General features: G+C 37.8%; 1 protein-coding gene across 1 annotated transcript in view; it reads right to left on the reverse strand.

Moving 5' to 3' along the window:
* Positions 1-14,092, reverse strand: part of COL19A1 (collagen type XIX alpha 1 chain) — a 398,183-nt gene that overhangs the window by 106,247 nt on the left and 277,844 nt on the right. The window contains exons 16-18 of the mRNA XM_036768309.1: positions 8,880-8,924; positions 1,958-2,020; positions 795-839 (exon numbers count right to left, since the gene is read on the reverse strand). Of these exons, the coding sequence (XP_036624204.1) occupies positions 795-839; positions 1,958-2,020; positions 8,880-8,924 (153 nt within the window). The remainder of the gene's footprint in view (positions 1-794; positions 840-1,957; positions 2,021-8,879; positions 8,925-14,092) is intronic.

Raw genomic sequence — 14,092 nt, forward strand, 5'->3', positions numbered from 1 at the left:
TAACCTCTGTGGGTCCAGTTTTCCAGTCTTGTAAAATGAAGGGAATGTACTCAATGATCTTTAAAATGATGCTTCATAAATTTAGTTTGAATCGAGGAGCCAGCTGTCAAATTTAGAAGCCAAACAAGTGTTATTTTCTTCCTTTCAAGGAATTTTTAAAGGGCAGCTTTATTGTAGCATAACATTCACAGCCTGACTTCTCAACTTCAGGTCCAAACTCAAATTAGCATCACCTTGGGATTAAATTATAAGGTATACAGAAGATTTTAAAGGACCACCTGGAAAGGCCCAAGAAATTAAGTACATTTTATCAGGGAAGACTGACATTGAAATGGTCTATTATTCCTCTTCTCTAAAATATTCACTAGGAAGAGAGTCCAAGCCTAGAGGTGGGTCAGGTATAATGGAAGCCTCAGGAATCCCCAAGTGAATACTACAGATGTTTTTAAGTTATCATTATAACAAAACACTAATGGTATAAAAACAAAGGGCATTTCTGCAGTTTCTCACTAGTTTCTGGGAAGATTGCATTATAAATATCAGGTATTATGAGAAATCACTAGGTGACATGGCACTTTGATACCTAGGCCCTTGGGATTTGTGGAGCTTTGCCTCTAAGCTCCTTTCCAGCTCTAATGTCCTATGAATCCAGTTATAGGAGTATTCTCAAGTTCTATTTAAGCCGCTTAAAAGAGTTAATGCAGCTTCTGAAGGTGCCTAACATACTAAGCTAAAGTATTGGAAAAATCATGCAAATACTTTCAGTATTATTCTTAGTTATCACCCATACATACCTTGTCACCTTTTATTCCTTGTAAGCCAATGTTTCCTTGATCACCCTATGAAGAAAAAGAAATAAAAATGATTGACATTGCTTATTTAATTTTGTCAATGATGAAAAAATTTTAAAGACTTTTTGGCACCCATTTTCTTTTTTGTCTAAGATAAAACTAAAAAACATGTCACTTCCTAAAACTATGACTCATGCAATCTCTTTGTGCAGCTTCTTCTGAATATGAGCTATGCTTTAATGTTGTTTGTTTGTTTTCCACTACAGAGAATTGAATTCTGAATGAGGTTGGCCAGGAAAATGTTTGGCAAGGTTCAAATTAGACTTAAGATAACACCTTGATCCTCTTTCCAGCACTTAGCACAGGGCCTGGTGCATTGTAGGAGTTTAATAAATGCTTGTTGATTCGACTCTAGGTTTGGAATGACTTATGGTAGGCCAATGAATAGTTGGCTATGTGAGAAAGTTTCTAATTTTTAGAGAAGTTAGAACCACAGTCTGGATATTCTTCTTGAAAATTTGAAACTTCAGTGGCTCCCCGTTGCTTTTAGGTTAGATAAAATGAAAACTCCTCAGTTTGAGTTAAAGCCTTTCACAATCTGACTCCAGAATCTTTCCAGACTGATTACATACTGCTCACTCTTACACACTCCATGCTTCAGCCAAATTGCCCTACTTGCTGTGGTTCTCTGTATACATGTCCCTTCAGGTCTTTGCACTGGTTGTGTCTCGTGCCTAGAATAATATTCCTCCTTGTCTTTGTCCTTTGGAACTACTAATTCCTTTTAAGGCTTAAGTCCAGTGCGATCTCCTTCATTTAGAGTGACCCTCCCCTAATCATTTTTGCGTGTTTATCTAGTATTTACTTATTTGTGAACATGTTGTATGTAAAATCTAAGTCCCATAGTAAAACCTAAGACCCATAAGGACTAGTAGTGTCTCACTATAGTATTTATATCTCCAACATCTGGCATAATGCTTTGTTCATAATAGTTGCCTAATAAGTGTTTACTGATTGAGTAATTAGATGCTTATTTTCTGATTTATCTTGGCCAAATAAATGTTCTTTAAAGGGTACACAATCAAAGAATATGGAATTGACACAGATTCAGCAGTGATAACACTATTTAGATGACTCCTTTATGTCCTCATGTCTTAAATACTTACCATTTCTCCCTTTTGTCCTTTAGGACCAACTGATCCTGGAAATCCAGGCTGTCCAGTTTCACCCTTTCAATGAAATAAGAATAAAGATGTTATTAAAAAAATCAGATCAAGAATTGTGATGCCTTCTTATGTCTTTAAAATGCAGTGGTTTTTTCTCTTTATTAAAAATTAATTATGAACTTAATAAAAATCAACAAACATGAACACTTCAATATACAGAGAACAAAAATGAGCATTGTATTTGAAACAAGAACTTCTGTATTATACAATTTGTTTAAAAGGTGTATGATAAATTTAATGAGGTAGTAACAGAGGGGGTAGTACCCCTCTAACATCATCTGTGTTCATTTTTTGAACTTCTTACCGTGGCCCCCCTCCCTACTACCACCTCTGTATTTCTCTTTTTCCTTTAACAACAGAATTTAGCTGTTACCTCCCAGGAAGGGGAGAATGAGGAGCTCTACATCAAATTGAATGCTTTGGGCAATGAAGTGTTTGTCAGTGGTTCTTACTGCCTGTAGGTCTTTTAAAAATCCATCAATTTCCTTCCTATTACCTAAAATCAGGCTAAAAAATGCAATAAAAACATTTAAATGGAAAAATCTATTTAGGGGTGAGGAGGGAAAAGTAATGGAGAATATTTTATCTTATAGTAGCTGATAAGGCACATTAGTTTAGTGATCCAAAATATGTCATGTTGATTAACTGAAATACAATTATCCAGAATCCAGTTTCAGACATTTCATCATATTTTTTTTCTTTCTGGAAGCATGTGGTCATATGAATGAAAATGAGTTTAAGTTATTCTTAGCATCAACATTACTGCTGAGTATAGACAAAGAAGGCATTCTTGCTGATGTGATGGCAGTAACTTCAGAGAAGCCCAAGATGCCCTCATCAAAGGGTCTTCTAAAGAGTGATTTATAAGGAACAAAGCTTTATAAGATCTTGTCTAAGAAAGTACAATCTTAGAGATTCTACTTATAAAAGGAAATAGAACATAAAATAGATTTCAGACACACCCTACCACTCTTACTTCCTGTTGGCATTCATCAAGATCCATGGATGACTGTGTTAGTGGTCAACGAATCTAGGCTGTTTGAAGCTCTATAGGGCCAATTCCTTAAATTTCATGATCCACTCTCAAAATAATAGACATTATGCTGTTTTGTACATATTTAACTTTCTCATATTTTCACCTTTTCTAAGGCCTAAAAAAGGAGCATTAGTTCCCTCAGCCCTGTGAAAACCCTGTTTTGCCTTCCCTCAGAGTACCTGTTAGAAGATAGTGTTGAAACTGTCCAACATACAGGATTTACTTACCCTAGAAAATCTGTTTTGAATTCATACAAGAAACCCAATGCTATCTATCATCGCTTCAGTTTGATCACCCATTGGCTTCACATGCTTTGCCACACTTCAAAGTGATTTTGGTTTTTTCTTTTGGAACTCTTCCAAAAAAAGGCTAATAAATGAGGCAAGGAGATAGGGGCTGCCTGCTGGTGGACAGTCTTTCTCAGTAGCTCCTAAGTTCCCATGATATTGACCTAGGGGCATGCCCCAGAGTGCCACTGACTCAGTCCTTTTCCTCCTACCTTGAGAGAAGTTTGTTTGGTAGGAGATAGGAAGTGGAGGAAGCAGAGAGGAGGAGAAAGAGGCACACATCTTGCTGGTGAGAGACACAAGTGCAGGACTATGGAAAGTAGATGCTGGAGATTGCGGCTAGTGGCAGGATGAATCTTGTATCACAGATCCAGCTTGGAATGGGATAGAGACTGATGACCTTTCTTCCCCTATATCCTTTCCCTTTGTCTAGAAAGAATAGACTCTATAGTGGGTCTTTTACTCACTCCATACTTACTGCTTCCCTTTGGGATTGGTTAACTTTTGTTCTAAATATTTACTTTGTTTCTAAAAAGGAGAGAAGATAAGAGTGTTCCTTTTTTTAGAGATGAAATCATTGGTTCATACTGAACCTCAGGGCTTAGAACTCACTTAGAACCTTTTGGTAAATTGGGATCCAGAATTAGACTATGTAAGATGAGCAAAGAGTCCAAAACTGAAGACTACCTTAAAAAAAAAACCACTAATTGGTAAAAAGAGCAGGCTGTAAATGGACCAAAGAGTGGGCATTTCCGTTTTCCTGCTTGCTAGAGACTGCCATATTTTGTATACAATAGGGTTTAAAAGAAAAACACATCGTCACAAAAGAAGAATGGAGTGAGTTGCTTGGAAATGGAAAGCTGGGCCATCAAAGGGCAGTGAGCTATTTGTGAAGCTTTACTCACACAAAAGGAGGCGGGGGTAGAGAGTTGTACAAACATGCACAATAGGCTTTCTGGTTTAAGAGATGATTTCTAGTTCAGCTTCCCACCAGCTGCTAACATATGTTTTCCTGCATTTAAACTTTAGAAACCATTCAGTATGGCCTAATGGAGATATCAACGGTCTACAAGTCAAGGTTCTGCTCAGTTGCTGTTCAGTCGTTCAGTAATGTCTGACACTTCATAAACCCATGGATCATAGCATGTAAATACTGTGTATGGGGTTTTCTTGGCAAACGATGCTAGAGTGGTTTGCTGTTTCTTCTCTAGTAGATTAAGGCAAACAGAGGTTAAGTGCCTTGTCCAGTGTCACAGAGCTAAGTTTCTGAGGCCTGATTGAACTCATGTCTTCCTGACTCCAGGCCCAGCACTCTGTCCACTGAGCCATGTAGCTGCCCGTACTACTCAATAGTATAATCTTATGAAGTCATTTAACTTTTTCATACATACCAGAGCTTAAAATTTTAGAACTGGAAGAGACCTTAAAAATAATTTAGTCCAACCTCCTTCTTTGATAAATGAGGAAACTGAGGACCTGAGAAGTGAGGTCACTTGACCAAGGTCATGCTGTTAGTAAGTAGAAGCCATGAGTCAGTAGATGAGTTAAGGTTCAAAGCCAGGTGTTCTGACTCCAAATCTAGTTTTTTTTTTAATTCAGAAAATTTACTATATATCTCATAACATTGTTTTGCACATTAAATAGAATATTTTTTGAAAATTAAAAATACTCTAAACAAATGAAAATGGTGTTGATGATAACTACCAAAATAGAGGAGCTCCTCAATGGTTACTCCAGATTTATGAGGAAGCACCATGTTTCTAATAATTCATTTTAGAACTTTTCCAGGAATCAACATGAGACTCATTAATGTAAGCAGGGGTGGGAATCCTGCAGCCTCAAAGCCACGTGTGACCCTCTAGGTCCTTAAGTGCGGCCCTTTGACTGAATTCAAACTTCACAGAACAAATCCTTTGGATTCAGTCAGAGGGCTACACTTGAGGACCTAGAGGGCCAAGTATGGCCTCAAGGCTGCAGGGTCCCCACCCCTGGATAGTTTGCAAAATGTAGATGATTTAGGAAAAGTGACAACCTCATCCAGGGAAATTAGTAATTTCTTTCTATTTCTCTACTCATATTGGGCACCTTAGTAGTCATTTTGGTTCCGTTCATCACAGCCCAAGGATCATTCTCCTTGGCAGAGAAAACAGAAAGAAACTGACAAAAAGTTGAGCAGCTCTGCCTTCTTTCTCTCTGTTGACAATCCTCATCATGTCATCCACAGGGAGCAGTGGCCTTATTCCTACTTTCATTCTCTTTTCATCAAAACAAACAAATTGAATCAAAAGATCTCCTCCCGACCAATCCCAATACTTTTTGTTGTTTTTATCTTTGCTGACCCGATTTGGCTCATTCTGGACATTATCATTCCTGACACTATTCTTATAGGACTGTCTCACAGCCTGGAACATAGTAAGTGCTATTTATATGTTAGTCATTATTATTTATATTTATCCTCTGTCGTCTGCAGTTGCTTCCATCATCTGTATATGTCTACTTAGAATCTAAGTGGGTCCCCAGGCGGCCACATCTGTCTCTTGAGACAAATATCTCTTTTCCACTTCAGGAGAATTCTTTTTGAATGTTCAGAATCTCATTCTTGAGAGCTTACCATACATCATGGAATGACATGCCCTGTGGCACTTTAGTCCATGGAGTCTTAATAGTAATAACTCACATTCACAACTGCTTATAAGTTTGTAAATACCTTTGCAAGTGTTCTTCTTAGGATATTATTTCAAATACTGTGGCGAGTCTAAATGGAAGAGGGATTCCCAATTGATCCTCCCTATACTTCTATTTGTGTGCTTACTATAGAGGCAGGTAAGTGGTACAGCAGATAGAGTGGAGAGCCTGGAGGCAGGAAGACTCAAACTCCCTGATTTCAGATCCAGCCTCAGATACTGACTAGCTGTGTGACCCTGGGCAAATCACTTAACCCTGTTTGCCTCAGTTTCCTCATCTGTATAATGAGCTGAAGAGGAAAATGGTAAACCATTCCATTATTCCTGGCAAAGAAACTCCAAATGGGGGGTCACAAAGAGTGGGACATGACTGAAGTGACTGAACAACAACTCTGGCTTATTATATCAAGCCTAAGAATACTAGAGAGAGTCTTTAGTGAGATCCTTGATCTCTCAAAAGATATCAGACTAACAATCCCCATGAGATAAAAAAACAAATGGATGAGGAATGTCTATCAAACATATTCTATAGCTGAATGGGAAGTCAGTTGAATTAATACATGTAATTCAGACAGGAACTTCAAATGGACAAATAATCTGAGCCCAGAATCAAATAGGATGAAGGCTGAGTTGCACTGAATAAATTTCATAGCACTTTCAATATTTCTAAGTCACCTTTTAAACCAGTGTTTTCATAATGAGATCTGGTTGCAAATCAGGAAATTACAATCACCCCAAAATCAAAATTATGGGTGATCCAAAGGGCGATGGAGAGAAAAACATGGTAGATGTAATTTAGTGTATTACCAATGATTACTTGAATTATATAACTGAAAAGGAGGTAGGATGTTCATTAATTGAGAGTGAGACATAAAAGATAGGCAAGTCAGCTCCAGCTTTGCACTGCTATCTAGAGGATGCTTTGCAAACCCTATAAGGAGGTCTCCTATGCATTGGAATAACTCTATAGAAGATTTATATAGATACAAATTGCATATATGTCTATATAGATATCTATGTCTATATAGATATATGTATAGCTATAGATACAGATTGTATAGGATGAGAAGGCAAGCACAGGTTTCAGTTTGTACTGTTGAAAGAACAAACATTGAGGAATCTAGGATCAATGGAAACATAAAGAAGCATTATTTTTTTTCAAAACCAATGTTGAAAAGTTATGTTCATATACTGATTTTATTTACATGTCGATTTTCATATTTAGGTGTCTAACATTCATGTTTCTTAGTCAATTTATCCAATGCTTTACTTATTTGCACAGTTTTTCTACCCTTCATTTATGCATTCCAACCACTATAGGTTCATGTGTTATCACACATTGTCTCAAGATTTCTGCTGTCTTCTCTAGGCTGTTTCTTCTTCTTCTTTTCACAATGGAACTGGCTCTCTCTAATTCTACTTCATTTAAGATTCTGAGGTAGGAGATTTGAGCAACAGTTTTCTTCAGGGCTCGATACACCTGTTCCACAGAATCAGTTCTCATCACTGTGAGGTTTTAAGTGTTCCTAAAGTAACTTGGGTTTCCTAATGAATAAAGTGCGTTCTGGCAAAACACAAGCCAGCTGTTCTTTTTTCAAGAAATAAATCATCATTTAGACCCTTTTAAAAGGGCCACAGCTTTTTTTGGCTCAGTTGTCTCATGGGACAAATTGGGAATGACTTTTTAAAAAATTGTATGTGCTTCTAACTTTACAACATCTAATTGAAAACTCTGACTCATTTTCTAGATGGGTTATGGTTCTACAAGATATCCCATTATGAGAAATATGGACGAGTCAAATTCTTTGATTTCTTTTCAAAAATGTCAAAAGTTTTTTTTCCCCTGCAGGAAGCTTCATTTTCAATGGTCAATCTACACAAAGCATAAAAGACATAAAATTAGACTCCCTGCTGTTCTCCATTTCCACTAAATTGGCACTTTGGCAGCATTTTCTGCATTGGAGATGCACAATTTTTTAATGGGCTGGCATATAAGACATGTAAGTTATAATTCCAAGATTCATGTCAAAATGCTCTGCCCTTAATCATGAGAATTCTTAGTAGGTGAATGAAAGCACCATGGACAGCGACTTTATTACAAAATACTCTATAGGATTTTTTAACCACCTCATCTCTAGTTAGAGGATCAGTGAATGTTGCTGTAACTAGGTTAGGAAATGCAATTATAGTCACTGTTGGATTGAAGTTTACCATAGTTTCTGAAGCAAAGTGATGGAGAAAAGAGAGGGTAGAAATGGGGGAAGTCCTGGTGACCATAGAAGTGAACCTGCCAACACAATCATTCATAAATAAGATAGAAATTAGAAAATAAGAACACAATAGAAATTCACCAGAAGTTTAGTTGTGAGATCATTCACTTCTGAGAGAAACCAGGTGTTATTATGTGTAAGCCATTCTTTTCTATCATAAAACACTAAAATAAAGCTAAAAAGTTTATGTTTGAATGCTTAAACGATTCATTTTTTAAAATAGAAAGGGATCATCTACTGCCCCACAATGTTTGGAAATTTTTCACTTATACAAACTGAAGGAGTATCCAATTATAAACCAGAACTTGTAGCTTAAAAATACTCACCATGTTGCAACTATTTCCTCTTGATTCATTCTTTATACCACCTCCAAATGCTATTCAACAATATTTCCTGAAAAGCGCCCTCCTGGCTGATCCCCAAATTGTCACATAGCCAGCAGGCAGGTGTTTCACACAGCAAACTGGATGACCACCCCAAGTGCTTAGACACCACTGTTAAAAATCCAACCATTCCCTGAGATATAAAAGTGTAACTTGGCAAAAAAAGACTCAATGATTTTAAAAAAGATCAAATTCCATTTACCTTTTCTCCTTTGGGAACGCTTGCTCCATTCTCACCAAGCCTTCCCTAAATGGAAATAATAAAAAAGAAGTTGCTTAATTTTTTATGCATTCATTCTTATTTTTTAAAATGTCAAGACTTTTAATATTTATATTTAATAAATATATATATTAATATGATTCAAATTTCTATATAATTCAGGAGATCAAATGACACATTTTTGAGTGGCCACAAAAATTTATAAACTCTAAAACTAATTTCAACTATCAAGAACAGGAGCTCTATTTGAGCTCTCTCAATAGGTTTTCATTGTTATACATGTTGCTGTAAGCAAAAGAAGCAATTTAACACAATTATTAGAATAGTTGTGGGATTGCAAATATTTACTTGCTCTATTTTCTTAAAAAACATTTTTTTTCAAATATCTGAAATAGCACTGGGTTGTGAAGCACTGACCTACTTTTATTAGAATGATATAATGAAACAGTTATGTGGCACCCAAGTCACTCTTAATGTGACTAGATGTGTGAACTAGATGACCTCTGAAATAGTTCATAACCCTATTCTATAGGTTTATTTAAAATGAATTTTAGAAACAGCAGTATACTAGAGAGCAGACCAAACTAAATGGGTGCCTTGGATCAGCTTGTATAACACTGTGGGATGATCTGAGGGTTTGAGATATTTGTAAAACACTTAGCACAGTGCCTGGCACTTAGTAGGCAATTAATAAATGCATGTTCCCTTCCCCCTTTCCCCATCCCAGGATCATCAAAATGTCCTGATGTGATGTCAGCGAGATGTTTTTATTAGGAGGGTCCACACCAGATGCCATCTAAAGTTCACTGAAACAGGAGCTACTCAGGCTTATAGAAAATTACCTGAAGGGGCTTTGGACCAAGATAAATTACAGAGGTCAGTTGTTGTTAGACGTTTCTCTGCCTCTCCCTCACTGCCACCCCCTGAGCAGTCTGTAGAGTCTCAGATACTCTGAGGCCAATGGGTAGACAACTCTGTAATACCCACTGGCATTTGTTAGAGATTAAGAAATCACAGGTTTTACTTTTGTTTTCCCCATATAGGAAAACAATATTAAATACCAGTGAAGACCACTTCACTTTCTATTCATTCTGCAAGAGTATATATGCCACTCACCAGCAGAACTAAAATTAGAAATTTTTGTGTCCTGCGGAATCATCACAATTCACATTTGTAGAAGATGACACAAAGCGTGACTTCTGCTGAGAAGAGCCCAGAGATGGGCATTATACCCCCAAATGTGTATATAAGTAATAACATCATATATATATATATACACAATATGTATACACAAATGTGTACATATACACACCCTATAGATATGTGTGTGTATATATATATGTATATATATATATGTGTGTGTGTGTGTGTGTGTGTGTACACACACACACATAGATAGCTAGACATCTGCTACCTGCGTAATCCTGGGTGAGTCACTTAACCCCTACCTACTTCAGCTTCCTTGACTGAAATAGAGATTATAATAGCACCTACCTCCCAAGGTTATTGTGAGAATCAAATGGGATAATATTATAGTGCTTGGCACATAGTAGGTGCTTAGTAAATGCTTATTCCTTCCTTCTACATATAGATAAGTTATATAAGCTCCCTGAGCCTCAGGTAGTTCTCTAAGAGCTTAAGTTAGAGAAAAGTTGTGATCTGTGAAGTTGGATAAAGAATTCACATTAATGAAAGGTGTGTATATCTCTATCTATCTGTCTGTCTGTCTGTCTATCTACATGCTTATGTCATTAAGACCTGCTATTCCTTAGACATGCGGGGATTTAACCAGTCAGTCAGTCAATAAACATTGATTAGACACCTGTTATATGCCAGGCAATGTACTACAATATGCTCTCAAGGAACTCATGGTCTACCAGATCCACCTGAGTCCATGTACCTAATGCATAGACATAGATTATGTATATGAGCATGTATATATGTGTATGTATATATACATACATACATACATACATATATGTATATGCACATATGTATTTTTACATGCCTGGATGCAGAGTGGTTAGAGTGCTGGATTCAAATCTTTCCTGTGACAACTTGTGTGACCACAGATGAGTTACTTCACCTTTCACCACCACAGACAACTCTAAGAGTCATAGAGTTTCTAAAAGTGTAGGTTTGTAATCTATAATCACAGAGAGTTGCCGATCCTCACAAGCGGTGGGAACTTCCACAATAGGGATTCTCCTTGCCAATGAAACCCCAGGTTCAGATTAGCAACACAAAAGTTATACTACACACACACACACACACACACACACACACACACACACACACACACACGTATATAGGAAACACTTGTCATTTGACATAGGAGAGCTTCCTTTGGGGGCTGCACTAGATTATTTGACATCATAGAACCAATAAAAGTAGCTAAGGCCACTGTTGCTTCTGGCAGTTGCAGTTCTGGCCTTGGATTTTACCTATTTTAGTCCTTTAGTTTGGGGCTCTGGTGAGTATTTGAATAGATGGCTTTCTGAAAGAGTGACATGCAACTTTCCTAGCTGTTTCTGGTTTTAATTTTTACTCCTGTGGTGAAATACACTACAGGTCACAAAAATGGAAAATTGGAGGTCTTCCTGTTAGATTTTAATTCCAAATTATCTGGGCCTAAGAGAAGCGATGATCTTGGTGGCTCCGAGGAAGTCCCTGCCCAATATGTTGCCATGGCATCTCATGTATCAGCCAGGAAGAGCTCTGGAAACATTCCAGTTTGGATAAAGGCCCTCTGTCCTCTGACAGTCTGTGGATACCCAAATGAAGTCATGGTTTGAAACTTGAAGGGAGAAATGGATTATTTTGTTGGCAAATTGGTTTTTTGGATGAACAATCTGGAGAACTGAACACTAGAAACTGGTTGCTGGGAGGCATAATCTCAAGCTTCAACAGTTGAGACTGAATCTCTGCAAATTGTATTGAATGTGACGATAAAAGATAACATGACTTTGCATTTTCAATGTGAATCTTTAGAAAATAAGATCAAATACAAAATTTGTGAGTATTTGGCCTCCCCTGATAACAGTCCTCTTTCCCTGCTAGAATGTCATGAGGGGCTCTGGATCTAATGTTTTTAGAGGTTGACAGAGCTTATCAAATTTTTATTAAAATTCCCAGAACTAAAGCCAAGTAGAATGGCTGCTGGGTTGCAAGTAGATTCTCCTTATGGGAAGGAGTATGCTTACTAGCATTGCTTCTTTAGAAACAATCTTGCAAAGCAGTAGCAGCTGTTCTGGAGGGCTTTTTTCCCAGTAGAAAATCTTTATCTTCTGTAATTTTCTTCTTCCCCTGCCCTCTCAACTTTTCCCTTCATTCTTTTTTTTCACACATGCAAACATATAGCCCACAAACATATAGACCTCTTCATCTCTCTCTCTCTCTCTCTCTCTCTCTCTCTCTCTCTCTCTCTCTCTCTCTCTCACACACACAAACACACACACACACACACACCCTTTTAATCTTCCTGATCTCTGAAAACATTCTTCTTTAAAAACAGCTCTTACTTCACCCTCCTTTAACTTCTCTCTGTGCCTTCTGTTGCCTGTTGTCAGTGTGTCTCCTCTTCTTAGCTCAGGTCTGAAGGACTTTTCATTGCTCCCATTTTTCAACCCCAGATAGATTTTATACATTCTGGGCACAGTTAGCCAATGTTTTCCTATGAATAGGCAGTCCGTCCCATCCCTATGTTCAATGAGAGTTGTGAGCACAGGACAGAAGGATATTTTCCTCCTTTCTTAAGGTCTCTCAGCTCAATTCAGAGGGGCAACTCTGGGGCAGAAGACTGTCTCCTCCTTGTGCAGGGTCGGAATACAAAGGAGGGAAAAGAATTTTTCAAGGAGTCAAAGGAATTTAGGCAATTTCTGACAAATGGAGGCTACAGTCACCTGTTTGCTCCTGGAAATGTTACTTGGAGGCTTGACATCAATGGAATTTGCCAGAGAGTGGGGTGGTGTCCAAGCCATTGGCTGCTGTTGTAATCTCTGATGCATCGGCAAAGAACTGTTATTATTATATTTTTAAATCAGTCTGATCTGCATTATTCTGCATGAAGAAAACTTCAAGTTTTGACCCAAACTTTCTGGAAAGTTGCTAATAGGCAAATTACACCTTAACTCTGGTCATTGTTCCTCAGGGACACTTTTAAGCCCACTGCCAGCTGCTTTGACAGAAGTTCTGCTATCTGAGGCTATTGCTGAAAAGTGGAGTGACTACTCCACTATTCATGCTGCTGTTATGACACAAATCAGTGGGAATTTGACCCTTTCATAGGTCAATTTACATTCCTCTGCTTGTGGTCCTGATTCGAACGCTTCCATCCCAATCTCCATCCCAAATTCTCTGTATCTTTATGTATGTCTTGGTTTCTCTGCCTTCTTCATCCCCCATTTGACCCTTGCCTCTCCTTGCCATCTCCATTCATCATTCTTCCCTCCTCTCTTTTACCTACTAACACCATGTCAGCAAAGAATTGCAAAAAAATAAACAAAAATATAAGGGAAACTCTGCTGACCGAAAAGAAGTCCCCACTCTCATCTCCACATGTATGACTTTCTGCTTTGTAAAGCAAAGAGTAATAAAGAGCCAGAGGCACTCATCAGGGTTGCATGAAAAAGGTGAGCACTAATAAACATCCAAGTAGCTTCTTTGCCTCATCTCTGTAATTTAGACTCCATTTAGCCACCAAGGTGATTTTTCTAAATTGTAGGCTTGACTGTGACATCTCTCTCACCCCCACCTCACTTAATGAGCTTCAGTGGCTTCCTTTTACAATTGCAAGATTAAAAATAAACACTTCTCTTTATCATTTTCAGCTCTTTATAGCTTGGTCCCTCCCTATATTTCCAGCCTGTTTTCATGTTATTTCTCCCCATATACACTACAATCCAGCTATACTGGCTTGATATCCCTTACTAACAATGTTCCTCTCATTTCTGCATCATTATGTTATCTCTCTCCTATGCCTGGAATGCTCTGCCATGACCTCACCAACAGCCTCTTAGTTTCTGTGACTTCCTTTAAGAATCAGCTCAAAGTTTACCTTCTGCAGGTACTTCCTAGTCTCTTCAGCTAGAAGTACCTTCCCCTTCTGAGGTTATCTTCCATCTACTTCACATATATCTTGTATGTGCCTAGTTATTTACATGTTGACTTCCCTATTAGAATGTAAACTTCTTGAA

This window comes from Trichosurus vulpecula, chromosome 7 (genome assembly GCF_011100635.1).
Source record: "Trichosurus vulpecula isolate mTriVul1 chromosome 7, mTriVul1.pri, whole genome shotgun sequence".
Lineage (NCBI taxonomy): Eukaryota > Metazoa > Chordata > Mammalia > Diprotodontia > Phalangeridae > Trichosurus > Trichosurus vulpecula.